Genomic DNA, 12,869 nt, shown 5'->3' with positions numbered 1-12,869 from the left:
GCTATGGCCATGCCTTCTGCTAATTTTTATTAAATACAATATTGTTTATTAAAAGATGACTTATTGATAATTTGAAGAGATATTTACTTGGAAGATGCATCTTTATCTTTAATAGAAGTCAAGATGTAAATTCTTTTTTAAAAAAAATAATTATTTTTGCTTCTGTGATAGAATCTTCTAGTGTAATAGCACATCTATTTAATAATTTTGATAATTTTATTACCATGACTCTTCTTATCTCATTTATTTTGAGGTCGATAATATGTAAGTTATTCTCATAAATAATAACTTAAATGTCTTTGGTGAATTAAATGTTCAATCTTTTTCTTACATTAAAAATATCTTTTTGTTGAATGCTCTCTTGAAGAGTACAACAACAACAACATCAAGCCTTTATCCCACTACGTGGGGTCGGCTACATAAATCATTTTTCTCCATTGTGTTTAATCAATAAGGAGTAGAAAGATTCAATATGAAGAACTCCAAATGCACCTGTTAGTAACTCTAAATCCACTTCCAATGATTGAAATGTTTCAAAAGAGAACATTTAAAAGTATTCATTAAGAGTGTCTTCTCATTTTGGTGAATTTCAAAAAATGAAAGGAATATTTGATGATTCTTTAATTGGTGATGAAGTATTTGACAAAAAGGTTTGGCTATATATATATATATATATAAAGAATGATTCTTTTAGGGAGAATAAAATCATGTTTGCGCTCGTCTTTTAAGAGTTGCTAGAAGACCTTACAGAGAACTGTATTAGAAGCTTGTTAAATGTATAAAATGATCATATAATAGTAATGGACTCATAAGGGTTAGAAATTCAATCACACAAATCAATCATATACAACTTAAACCCTACTGAAATATCATGTTGAAGAATTACATAATTTAAAAGTTAAACTATTGAAAGTTATAATAAGAGATAATTTAAATCCTTTCTCTCAAAGAAAATTTATCACGAACAAAGAGTTATAGCTCATATCTTATAACATCATCCAGGCTATCAATAAGGTGATGTTGATTTAAATCCTGTATGAATGGTAGAGGATTATGGATAGGCTATGCAATAGGACGAGTGTCTTTACTCTTAGCGATAAGATACGAAATGAGCATATTTGTGAAAAGATTGGAGTAGCTCTAATGGAAGATAATATTAGAGAGAGTCGCCTTAGATGGTTTGGTCACAGAAAACGGCAGCCTTCCGATGACCTGATTAGGAAAATAGATGTATTAAATATGACATAAGTCAAGAAAGGTAGATACAGACCTAAAAAGACTTGATTAGAGAATATTAGAAATGATATTTCCTTATTAGATTTAAACGAGAATTTGACTTTTAAGTTTTAACCAAACACAATGGAGAAAAAAGTTCATCTCCTAAGCATTTCCACACCTCTATTGGAATATCATCAGGTCCAACAGCTTTTCCACCCTTCATTTTCTTTAAAGCATCTCTAACTTCAGTTTTACTAATATGCCGATAAAAATAGAAATCTTTATTTTCATTTAAGGTGCTAAGATCACTATAGTCAATCTTATTTTCACAATCTTCATTAAAAAGTTTAGCAAAATATCTCATCCATCTTTGTTGAATATTATCTTCTAAGAAAAGTATTTTTTGATCTTCATCTTTAATATACTTCACTTGAACTAAATCCTTACTACTCCTATCTCTTTGTTTGGCTAACTTATACATATATCTTTCTCCCTCTTTAGTATCTAATCTATTATATAAATCACTAAAAGCTAATGCCTTTGCATCGCATATTGCTTTCTACCATGAAACTTTTAATAATTTTGCTATTTGAAGCATTCAGAATTTTAAATCTCAATTAGAATAATAATAACACTGAATGTATTTAATTAGATGACTAACTTAGACAAATACTGGCAAGAAGGGCGCCTTCGATCTCTTTATTGCTACAAATTTTTTTGTTGATTAAGCCAATTAATTTTTTATTGTGAATTCTTACATTTGCTTGAAGATTGTTCAAAATTCCGTAGTTAAATATTGATGATCTCATTATTAATTATTTGTGCTCATACTCTTTGAATTAAGTCAGCATCAGAGAGATTATCAATCTAATCAATAAGGAGTAGAAAGATTAATTACGAAGAACTCCAAATGCACCTGTTAGTAACTCTAAATCCACTTCCAATAATTGAAATGTTTCAAAAGAGAACATTTAAAAGTATTCATTAAGAGTCTTCTCATTTTGGTGAATTTCAAAAGATGAAAGGAATATTTGATGATTCTTTAATTGGTGATGAAGTATTTGACAAAAAAGGTTTGGCTATATATATATATATATATAAAGAATGATTCTTTTAGGGAGAATAAAATCATATTTGAGCTTGTCTTTTAAGAGTTGTTAGAAGACCTTACAGAGAACTGTATTAGAAGCTTGTTAAATGTATAAAATGATCATATAATAGTAATGGACGCATAAGGGTCAGAAATTCAATCATATACAACTTAAACCCTACTGAAATATCATGTTGAAGAATTACATAATTTAAAAGTTAAACTATTGAAAGTTATAATAAGAGAAAATTTAAATCCTTTCTCTCAAAGAAAATTTATCACGAACAAAGAGTTATAGCTCATATGTTATAACATCATCCAGGCTATCAATAAGGTTATGTTGATTTAAATCTGTTAGACCGGTCGAGCCGGTCCGCATGGGACCTGCATTTCGCAAATACAGCGAGATCTCCACCTCCTGCGGAGATCGGGCGGCCCGAGCGCTCATGAAGAGCATTTTAGGAAGCTTTTTTGAGAGGGAAATTTGAATGTAGGGACTGTTTAGGGATTTCCTTTTGATTTGTATGCATTAAATAGTTGGTTTTCCTAGGGTTTGATCATCTTGAATTTGGCTGAAATTTGAGATCTCTTAGATTTAGGTTTCCTTTGGGCTCTAGCGGCATCTAAAGATTTGGGAGAGATCGATCCTCCTCTCAAATTGAGGATCAATTGTATCTTGCTATTTATTCATCGTCTATTGGAATACAAGTTGTGCTTTGAGTTTTCTCTCATGTTTCCCCGGACTAGTGCTATTTTTCTGTTGTAAACAACAGATTTCTGCTGTTTTCTGTTCTTGACAACAATATTTTCATTGTTTGATATCCGATTTGGGTTAGGGTTGCTTGCGAACTCAAGTATTACCCTTGGATTACTTGCGAACTCAAGTATTTACTATCAATTTGGTATCAGAGCGTCGATTTGGGACCTTTCGGTGGCTGAAATTTGGAAATTTTAGCATATTTTTGACAACCGAAAGAAGATCTTTGTGATCCTTGGGAAGAGAGATGGTCGGGAAGAAGGTGAAAGTACTGGAAGGCGAGATCGGGCAACTAAAGTCAGATTTGGAGGAAAATCTTTTTGATTTTCAAAACCAAATCACCACAAACAATGAAAGGATCGAGGAGAAATTCACAGGGAAGGGATGTTGAAGAAATTGTTGGAGTTAAAGACCAATCCTAAGACATCGGAAGTAAGAGAGACCATCGGAGGCCATCGAGTAGGAGGGAATCCGAACCCGTTTAGGGGGAGGAGAAATCTGGAAGTGGAGGTCATTGAGAGGGAGGACGACATGCCACCTATAGAGCCACTTTCTAGAGAGGACATGAGTTTGGGAAATGACCGGAGGGGTGCTGATTTTGAAGAGAGAAGAGGGGAATATGATGAAGGGTTCGGGTATCATCGCCGGAGGGAAGATCGTGACAGTTGGGAAGCACCTTCCTTCCGATGAATGGGAGGTTATGGAGGATTCAGTGGACACGGGGGAGACCCACAGGTGAGGAAGCTGAAGATGCCCGTCTTTGAGGGTGAAGACAGTCATGGCTGGATCTACAAGGTAGAGCGTTACTTTGCGGTCAACGGGCTGGCGGAGGAAGAGAAGCTGACAGCGACGGGATTGCGTTTGGAAGGAAAAGCCTTGGCATGGTATCAATTGCGTGACAGGAGGGAGCCCATCCGGAGCTGGAGAGAGATCAAAGATTGCTTATTGGAGCGTTTCCGAGCCGATAGGAGAGGAGACTTCTATGAGCAATTCTTTGCCTTGACTAAGGAGGGACGGTGGCAGATTACTGGGATATGTTTGAGTACTTGGCTAACATATTAGATTAAATTTCGGAGTCAGCCCTAGAAGGGAACTTCATGAAGGGGCTTAAACCTGATATACGAACATCGGTCAGGGTATTGGAGCCGAAGAACCTAGGGAAGGCTATGGAGCTGGAGCAGTTGGTGGAAGATCAAAAGAAATCAGAAAGAGGAGCTTGGGGAAACTATTCAGGGGGATCTTATGTGACGACGACAACTCTTCTAGCACCCAAGTGGCCTGCATCAGGCAACATTAATGAGACCACTAGAGAGAAGCCATTAAGAGGGAGTGGGGAAAATTTCAGAGGCTGACAGAGAAGGAGATGCAAGATAAGAGGACAAAGGGATTGTGCTTCAAATGTGATGAGAAGTACATGCCGATGCATAGGTGCAATGACCGAACTCTTCAGGTTCTCCTTGTTTGTGAAGACGAGGAAGACGAGGAAGACGAGGAGAGAAGTGAGAGCAGATCTGAAGAGGAGGAGAAGAAATTGCACCTGGATGTGACAGAAGTCTCTCTGAACTCTATAGTAGGATTCACTTCGAGTCACAAGATGGAAGTGAAATGAGAGATAGCTGACCGTGAGGTGGTCGTCCTAATTGATAGTGGGGCTACCCATAATTTCATTTCCACTCAGGTCGTTGACCAATTGGAAGTGAAGTTAGTGGACACCGGTTGCTATGGATGGGTACAGGAAATGTGGAGAAAGGTCAAAGGATCTATAGAGGAGTGGTGTTGACCGTCCAGGAGATTCAGGTAAGGGAGAATTTTCTCCCACTAGAGTTAGGAAGTACTGATGTCATACTGGGAATGAAATGGTTGCAAACTTTTGGAGAAACCAAGGACAATTAGGGAGCACTCACGATGTAATTAATGGTGGATGAGAAAAAGGGGTTATAAGGGGAGATGCAAGGCTATCCAAAGCAATGACAGCACTTAAGACCATGGTTAGGGACATACAAGAGATGGGGGAAGATTATATGATGGGACTACACAGGTTGGATGCGATCAGATTGGAGGGAGGGGATGTTTCTCTTTCCATGCAACCCTTAGTTCAACAATACAGTAAGGTTTTTCAGTCACCACAAGGATGGCCACCTCCGCGGGAACATGAGCATATTTCCACCTTGAGGACAAGGTGGATCTTTGGGAGGGGAGTATTGTTAGACCTGTTTAGCCGATCCGCACGGGACCGGCATTTCGCAAATACTGCGGGATCTCCGCCTCCTGTGGAGATCGAGCGGCCCGACCGCTCAAGAAGAGCATTTTAGGAAGCTTTTTTGAGGGTTTTGAGAGGGAAATTTAAATGTAGGGACTGTTTAGGGATTTCCTTTTGATTTGTATGCATTAAGTAGTTGATTTTCCTAGGGTTTGATCGTCTTGAATTTGGCTAAAATTTGAGATCTTTTAGATTTAGGTTTCCTTTGGGCTCTAGCATCGTCTAGAGATTTGGTAGAGATCGATCCTCCTCTCGAATTGAGGATCAATTGTATCTTGTTATTTTATTCATCGTCTAGTGTATGCTTTGAGTTTTCTCTCAGATTTTCCTAGACTAGTGTTGTTTTTCTGCTGTAAACAGCAGATTTCTGCTGTTTTCTGTTCTGGATAACAATATTTTCACTGTTTGATCTCCGATTTAGGTTAGGGTTGCTTGCGAACTCAAGTATTTCCTCTCAAAATCTTGTATGAATGGTAGAGGATTATGTATAGGCTATGCAATAGGATGAGTGGCTTTACTCTTAGCGATAAGATACGAAATGAGCATATTCGTGAAAAGATTGGAGTAGCTCTAGTGGAAGATAATATTAGAGAGAGTCGCCTTAGATGGTTTGGTCACAGAAAACGGCGGCCTTCTGATGACCTGATTAGGAAAATAGATGTATTAAATATGACATAAGTCAAGAAAGGTAGATACAGACCTAAAAAAGACTTGATTAGAGAATATTTGAAATGACATTTCCTTATTATATTTAAACAAGAATTTGACTTTTAAGTTTTAACCAAACAGAATGGAGAAAAAAGATTCATGTAGCCCACCTCAAATAGTGAGACAAAGGCTTGATGTTGATGTTATATATTTTTTTCTGGAGCATACAAGAATAGTACTAACATGCCTGATTATTTTATGCAATGCAGAGACATTTTCCTTGTTGCTGCATATTGAAAACCGGAATCATGTTACCATATCAGTGGATTTTATTAATTACTTGCTGTTTATTAATAATATTATTTTTTATGACGGTATTGCAGCATCGGCAGTGCAGAAATCGCTATTGCCTGCAAAGGAAGACGAGGTTTTAAATTCCCAACCAGATATGTGGCACAAAATTATATAAACTTACAATTACGAAAACTGTCACAAACGAAGCCTTAATTTGTGCATTCAGGACATGTCAATTTCTTGATACGAGTTCGAAGTATTTATGTAACTACCTGAATGAATTTTATTCATCTGGTGGCCTCGTACCATTAACTATATCAACGATATTGATAAATCACTGGAAGCCGTCGGCTCAACGAGTTGAAGTAGCTTTTGAAAAATGACAATAATATGTATCTTCGTTTCCACAACCATAATAATAGACGGTCATAATCGAGCAGCTTGCTGAGCAAATGCTGGGTCCATGCATACCACCACCTGCAATGGGAGTTTTGAAGAAATTTTGGTTTAGTGAATCTCCAACTGAAAATCCCAATTTTCACTCCAAAATGCAGTGAAACTAAAAAAAGGCGTGATTCATCTCCAATTGAACTCTATTTTGCGCAAGGTAACCGTCGTTCCCTCTTTCAAGCGTTTCTTCGGCAAATCTGGTAGAGACAGAAAAATAACGCAGGTGAACAGTGCAATGCCAATATTGGCGTCGCATTGTTCACCCGCAACCAAATACTCGAAGTTTTGCCGTTCGGCTAGAGCTTGCGAGCGACGTCATTCATGCGTTTGAAGTTTGGTTGGAGGTCTGATAGCGGAAACTATATATATATATATATATGAGAGAATTTACCTTGCCAAGACTCTGACCAGAATGGAGATGTTCAACTGCATCGGCTACGGCAGCAAGGCCCAAGAACTTCCTTGGATCCACAGCAACCTATTGCATTTAGTTGAACATGTCGATTAGGAAAAAAAGTTTATCAAATAGAGAAGATAAGAACCAAAATTGAGCTAACTCGAACAAAAAAACTGAAAACAAGGCAAATTGAGATCCAAGATAGTGGCTGCAGAAGAAAATAAACCAGAGCAAGTAAATCTAAGATATATTTGAATTTTAAATGAGCAATATTTTACTTGCCAAAAAATATAACATCAAATTAGCATAGATGACATAAGAAAATCACGTAATTGAATAGAAAATGTCCTTATGTTGTACTTAGATTAAAATGCCACTTTACCTTACATGGAATACTACTGTTTGTGTTATATTCACTGCATGCCTTTGAATTAGTAAACCTAGTAAAATATTGCTACAGAGCTGTGAAATATATGATTCATTATTATTAACGGCATTCTGATTGATGTATGATTTTTGTTCTTAAATTTGAGATTACAAAAACCTTTACATGTTAAACTAACCTACCCTCCACCATCTTAATGTCCTTGAAGGATTATATTTCTACTTGTTCAAGGTATGTGATACCTCAGATTCCCTACATAAATTAAGACTGGTGCTTTTGATTTTCCATAAAAAATTAAAAACACCTTATTCATATTAGCAATCTCAAGCTTGACGCAATAAGAATAGAGATTTTATTATTGTAGTTTAAGTTCAAGAATATTCCGAGGTTCTTTGGTCAAAATCCAGTAAGGAGGAGAAATACTAGCTTTCTGGTTGAGTTTTTTTTTTTTCTTTTTCAGTTTGCTATGTTGTGACTCTATTGGTAGTAAGTTCAATAAAGTTTTGTGCATATCTTCATTTGTTTAGTCTCGAAGGTAGCATTTGGTACTGGAATATATAAAATCATAACACTTCATGCCACTATTTCAAATAAAACCATTTCAAACTTAATTCCCCTTCTTAAATTTATATGTGAAACAAACTTGAACTATGGACCATGGCGAGGGTAAAATATAGCCATGTTGTATCCTCATCTCATGCGGACCAGCTTAAGTTACTATGCCTCCACATTCTTATTGTTTATATAGTTGCCAAACAGCATAAATCTAACTGAAAAAAAAAAAAGAAAACGCATTTCTATATAAAGAAATCAGAACCGACAAGCTGAATCTGGTATAAGTTTAAGATTTCAAAAGACAGTACCTTGAGTTTTCCAGAAGAGTAAAGATCAAACAGTCTATTTATATGCTCATTCCAGAAGCGACTATAGTGATTTAGAAAAAATCCAGCCTGCAAGGATGAGTCAGAAAATGAGAATGACCAAACATTAAAGTATAACAAGCATAAGAACAACAACTACAAAAACTAATATTAAAAACAAGAAATACGCCGCCACTATTTTAAAATCAATATTAGTTCATATGTAAATGTGCTTCATAGTAATAAGCCAAGAAATTAATGAATATACCGGTGGTAGAAGAACAATGCAAATTCTATGCCTAATCTGAAAAGAATCACGTTATCCAGGAATTACAACATAATTGGAGCAATCAAATTCATTTAAGGTCATATATTACTTTATCCATTTCAATTTTGACGGAGCCATGAGGGTGAGTTTCATGTGTATAATAGCTATTACGACGATAAATCCAAAACTAAGCCAAGTAATTTAAAAAGCTCCCATCAAAGATACAAGAAGAAAAATAATACAAGATGAATAAGGATTGTTTATACATAACCATTTCAGGGTTTTTTTACATTTACTGTTTCGGAAAACAAAGTAACATCTTATTAGAAAAAATATATGGGTGACCATGCTTCATGAGCAGAAAACAGAGTCGGGGAGAATGATGTTTTACACATGCCATTTGTAAGGACCCAAATAGTTAATTTTTAATTAAGAGGTTAATATTAATAATAAATAAATAAATTATGAATAAATTTATATTTAATCAAGATAAATATAACTAAATAAAATGACATTATTCTTGATGGGTTCAACCCGGCACTGTACAACCCAAACCCGACCCGTTTTTGCAAACGGGTCGATTTTTCGGATCCGAACTCGACCCGCTTTGGATTTTTTTACTAAAACTTTTTTTATTTAATTTGATTTATTTAAACTTAAATCGAATTAAGGTAAGATTTACTTCAATCAATTTAAAATAAACTAAGCTTAATTTAATTTGGGCAACATGATTTATTATTTTTTGGAAATAACATTTACTTATTTCATAACAATCTTTTAAAACCCTTCTAAATCAATTAAAAACGGATAAAATCGGGTTGATTTCAATTTTCCGGGTCAACCCAAACCCGACCCGGTTCGGATTCGGGTTGACCCGAACCCGAAATTTTCGGGTCGGATCAAATATTGACACCACTAGGTGAGGGCATCAAGTCAAGCATAATCTATGAGGGTAGGCAAGGGCTATGTGTGACACAGCGTATCGCATAGGCAATCGGATCACGAAGTGCTACAAGGGTGATATCTGTAGGAATTATGACATGTTTGATTCACATAGATTTGAGAGAAACTGAAGCCTGCATATAGCGGCTTAAGGATATAACAGAGAAAGGTTCCGTGTATATTAATTGCACAAGATGAGTACAGTGTGCAGCTTATAAAGAACTGAGGTAACTATAAAAGAAAGAGCAAATTATCTGAGCCAAAATACAAAAACAGGAAATAATCATAGTAGTGAGGCCTGGAAAATATTGGCAAGTCTGAAGCACTTGTAGTAATGAGTGGCTAACATCCCCCTGCAAATTAAGTATCCAAAGGTTAGATAGTTAATTTGTGTCGAGGTGTGCTGAAGCGAGCGGCGGAGAGAGACTTCGTCAACATGTCCACCGGCTGATCCAAAGAGGTAACATGGAGCAAGTAGATCTCCTTAGAGAGGATTCGGTCCCAAATCAAGTGGTAGTTGATTTCAATGTGCTTCGTGCATGCGTGAAAAACCAGGTTGTTGGAGAGAGCAATGGCGGAGGTGTTGTCACAGTGGAGGGGGTTGCTGTGGTTTGAGGAATGAGAAAGTCTGCTAGTAGACGATGAAGCCATATGATGTCTGAGGTGTTAGAAGCGAGAGCAAAGTATTCGGCTTCAGTGGAGGATTTGGCCACTGTGGGTTGCTTCTTGACGCACCAAGAAACTAAGGTATTGTCAAGGAAGGAGCAGAAGCCAGTTATAGACTTGCGATCTACGCTGTCCGCCGCCTAGTTCGAGTTGGAATATGAGCGTAGAGTAAGGTTGCCTTTTGTGATGGGTAGAGCAAAATGAGCTGAGCCTTGAATGAAACGTAGCAGCCGTTTGAGAAGCTGGTAGTGTTTGTTGAGGGGGTGATGTATATGTTGCAAACTGATTTGTGGCGAAGGCTATTTTCCTGTAGAGTGCTGGGTCGAGGTAGGAGACATTGTCAGAGGCTGTTGTTGTTGGTTTTAGAGAGGTGGGGGAGGGAGAGGATTTGTAATTTGCTAAACCAGATTTGTTGAGAATGTCTAAAGCATATTGTGTTTGACGGAGAAAATAGCCCGTTGGTGTGTGAGTTATCTGAATGACCAAGAACAGAGAAATGGGACCTAGCTCCTTGACCGAGTATTGGTGTTTGAGTTTGGAAATGAGAGTGGAAATAGTGGGGGGTGCATGGTTGCTAGTTAGTAGGATATTGTCTACGTAGAGAAGGAAGTATATTTGGATGTGGTTGTGTGAGTAGAGAAGAACAGAGGGAATAGCTGTAGAAAATTGGAAGCCAAAGTTGAGAAGGAAGTCGGTGAAGGTGGTAAACCACTCCCTTGGAGCTTGTTTCAAGTCATAAATGGCTTTGCTAAGTTTGCAAACATTGGAGGGATATCAAAGTCTCGAGAAAGCTAGGTGGTTAATGCATGAATACATCTTCATGGAGTTGACCGTGGAGAAAGGCGTTGAAGACATCGAGTTAAAGAACGGGCCAATTGTGATGGAGGGCAATGGTAAGGAATATTAAGATGGTGGGTAGTTTTGCTACGGGACTAAAGTTTTCGGTGTAGTCGATTATGTGTTCTTGATTGAAGCCTTTAGCGACTAAGCGAGCTTTGTGGCGAGCAATGGTTCCGTCAGAGTGAAGCTTAGTTTTATATGTCCATCGACAGCCAAGGACATTGTAAGAAGTGGGCGATGGTACTAATGTTCAAATGCCCTGTTTTTGGAGAGCTTGGAACTCCTCGAACATGGCTTGTTGCCAGATAGGGAGTCGATTGCTTGACTATAGCATGTTGGAGTGGAAGGTGGGTTGTTTGTGGGTTTGAGGTGGCCGATTTTGAATCTAGTGAGCATGGGATCGGTGTTGTTTTGTAGTGTAGGTTGATGGGGAGGAGTGGGAGGTAGGAGAGGATCAGAAGGGGATGGGGAGGATATGGAGCAAGGTATTTTTTTGGGATTGTGGAGCTGTAGGGGAAGGTGGTGATGTGGAAGGAGTATGTGTTAATGGAGATTGGGGTGTGATGGACGAGAGGTGTATAGGTGTAAGAGGCGATTGGAGGGGAGGAAACGGGAAAGGGAAAAATGTGGTCGTGGCTTACAACATGACGAGAGGCATGTATGCAGCTGGTTTGAAGGTTGTAGTAGCGATAGCCTTTGTGAGGAGCTGAATAGCCTAGGAAGATGCATTCAGCTGATCATGGGAGAAGCTTGTTGGGAGTGAGAGGGGCTAGCCAGGGAAAGCATAGGCAACCAAAGGTTTTGAGGTGGTGATAGGATGGGCATTTATGATAAAGGATTTGATATGGAATTTGGAGGTGTAGAAGCTTTGGTTGGTAGACGATTGATGAGGTAGTTGGCGGTTAGGAGAGCTTCAGCCTAGAAGCAGATAGGAAGGTTAGCTTGATGGAGTAATGTGCGAGAATGGTGTCCAAAAGGTGGCGATGTTTTCTTTCTGATAGGCCTTTTTATTCAAGTGTGTAGGGGCAACTTAGTTATTGATGTTGAATGTCGCAGGAGGTGAGAAAATTTTGAAAGGCATGGGAGAGATATCACCGAAGCCGAAGTCGGAGCGAAGGATTTTAAAGTGGGTATTGAGTGAGTTTTCAGCCATTGAGCATAACTATTTGAATTTAGAGAAGGTTTCAGCTTTTGTATGCATAATATATAGACAACAAAATCGGGAGAAGTCATCAATGAAAATTACATAATATCTAAAACCATTAAGAGACATAACGGGAGCTTATCCCCAAACTTTAGAATGAATTAGTTCTAAAGGTTTTGAGGTACATGTAGAGTTTAAAGGAAAGATAACTTGTGGCTTTTAGCCACATTACAGGACATACAAACAAAATAACTAGGGGAAATACATAAGTGTGGATTGAGGTTTGCTAAAGTTTGTAATATAAGATGATGCGCATGGCCAAGCATGGTGTGCCAAGTTGAGGTGGATTGATGTCGAGTGGAGAGAGCTATAGAAGAGGAGCTACGGATGGACGAGAGGAGGAAGAGCCCGTTATGACTTCGACCGTGGAAAAGTACATGATTGGTAGTTGGATCCTTAAAAAGATACCCAGAAGAATTAAACAAGATAGAGCAATGGTTATTTGTGGTAAATTTATGAATGGAAAGGAGATTGTGGTGGAGGGAAAATGGAGGATGTTTTGTAAATGAAGCTTACTGTTTGGAGTTGGGAAGAGACCTTGCCCGGTGTGTTGAATTGAAAGGGAAGAGCCATTTGCGGTGGAGATAGCG

At 37.8% G+C, this 12,869-nt stretch overlaps 1 protein-coding gene across 1 annotated transcript in view; it reads right to left on the bottom strand.

The window, feature by feature from the left end:
- Positions 1 to 6,282: 6,282 nt before the first annotated feature.
- LOC110115436 (prostaglandin reductase-3) overlaps positions 6,283 to 12,869 on the bottom strand; it is a 94,812-nt gene continuing 88,225 nt past the window's right edge. Inside the window, 3 exon segments of the mRNA XM_028700340.1 lie at positions 6,283 to 6,744; positions 7,109 to 7,195; positions 8,363 to 8,449. Of these exon segments, the coding sequence (XP_028556173.1) occupies positions 6,694 to 6,744; positions 7,109 to 7,195; positions 8,363 to 8,449 (225 nt within the window). The 3' untranslated portion in view covers positions 6,283 to 6,693.

Source organism: Dendrobium catenatum, unplaced genomic scaffold (genome assembly GCF_001605985.2).
Source record: "Dendrobium catenatum unplaced genomic scaffold, ASM160598v2 fragScaff_scaffold_1483, whole genome shotgun sequence".
NCBI lineage: Eukaryota > Viridiplantae > Streptophyta > Magnoliopsida > Asparagales > Orchidaceae > Dendrobium > Dendrobium catenatum.
The sequence above is the reverse complement of the archived record's forward strand: the minus strand, read 5'-3'. Positions and strand labels throughout refer to the sequence as shown.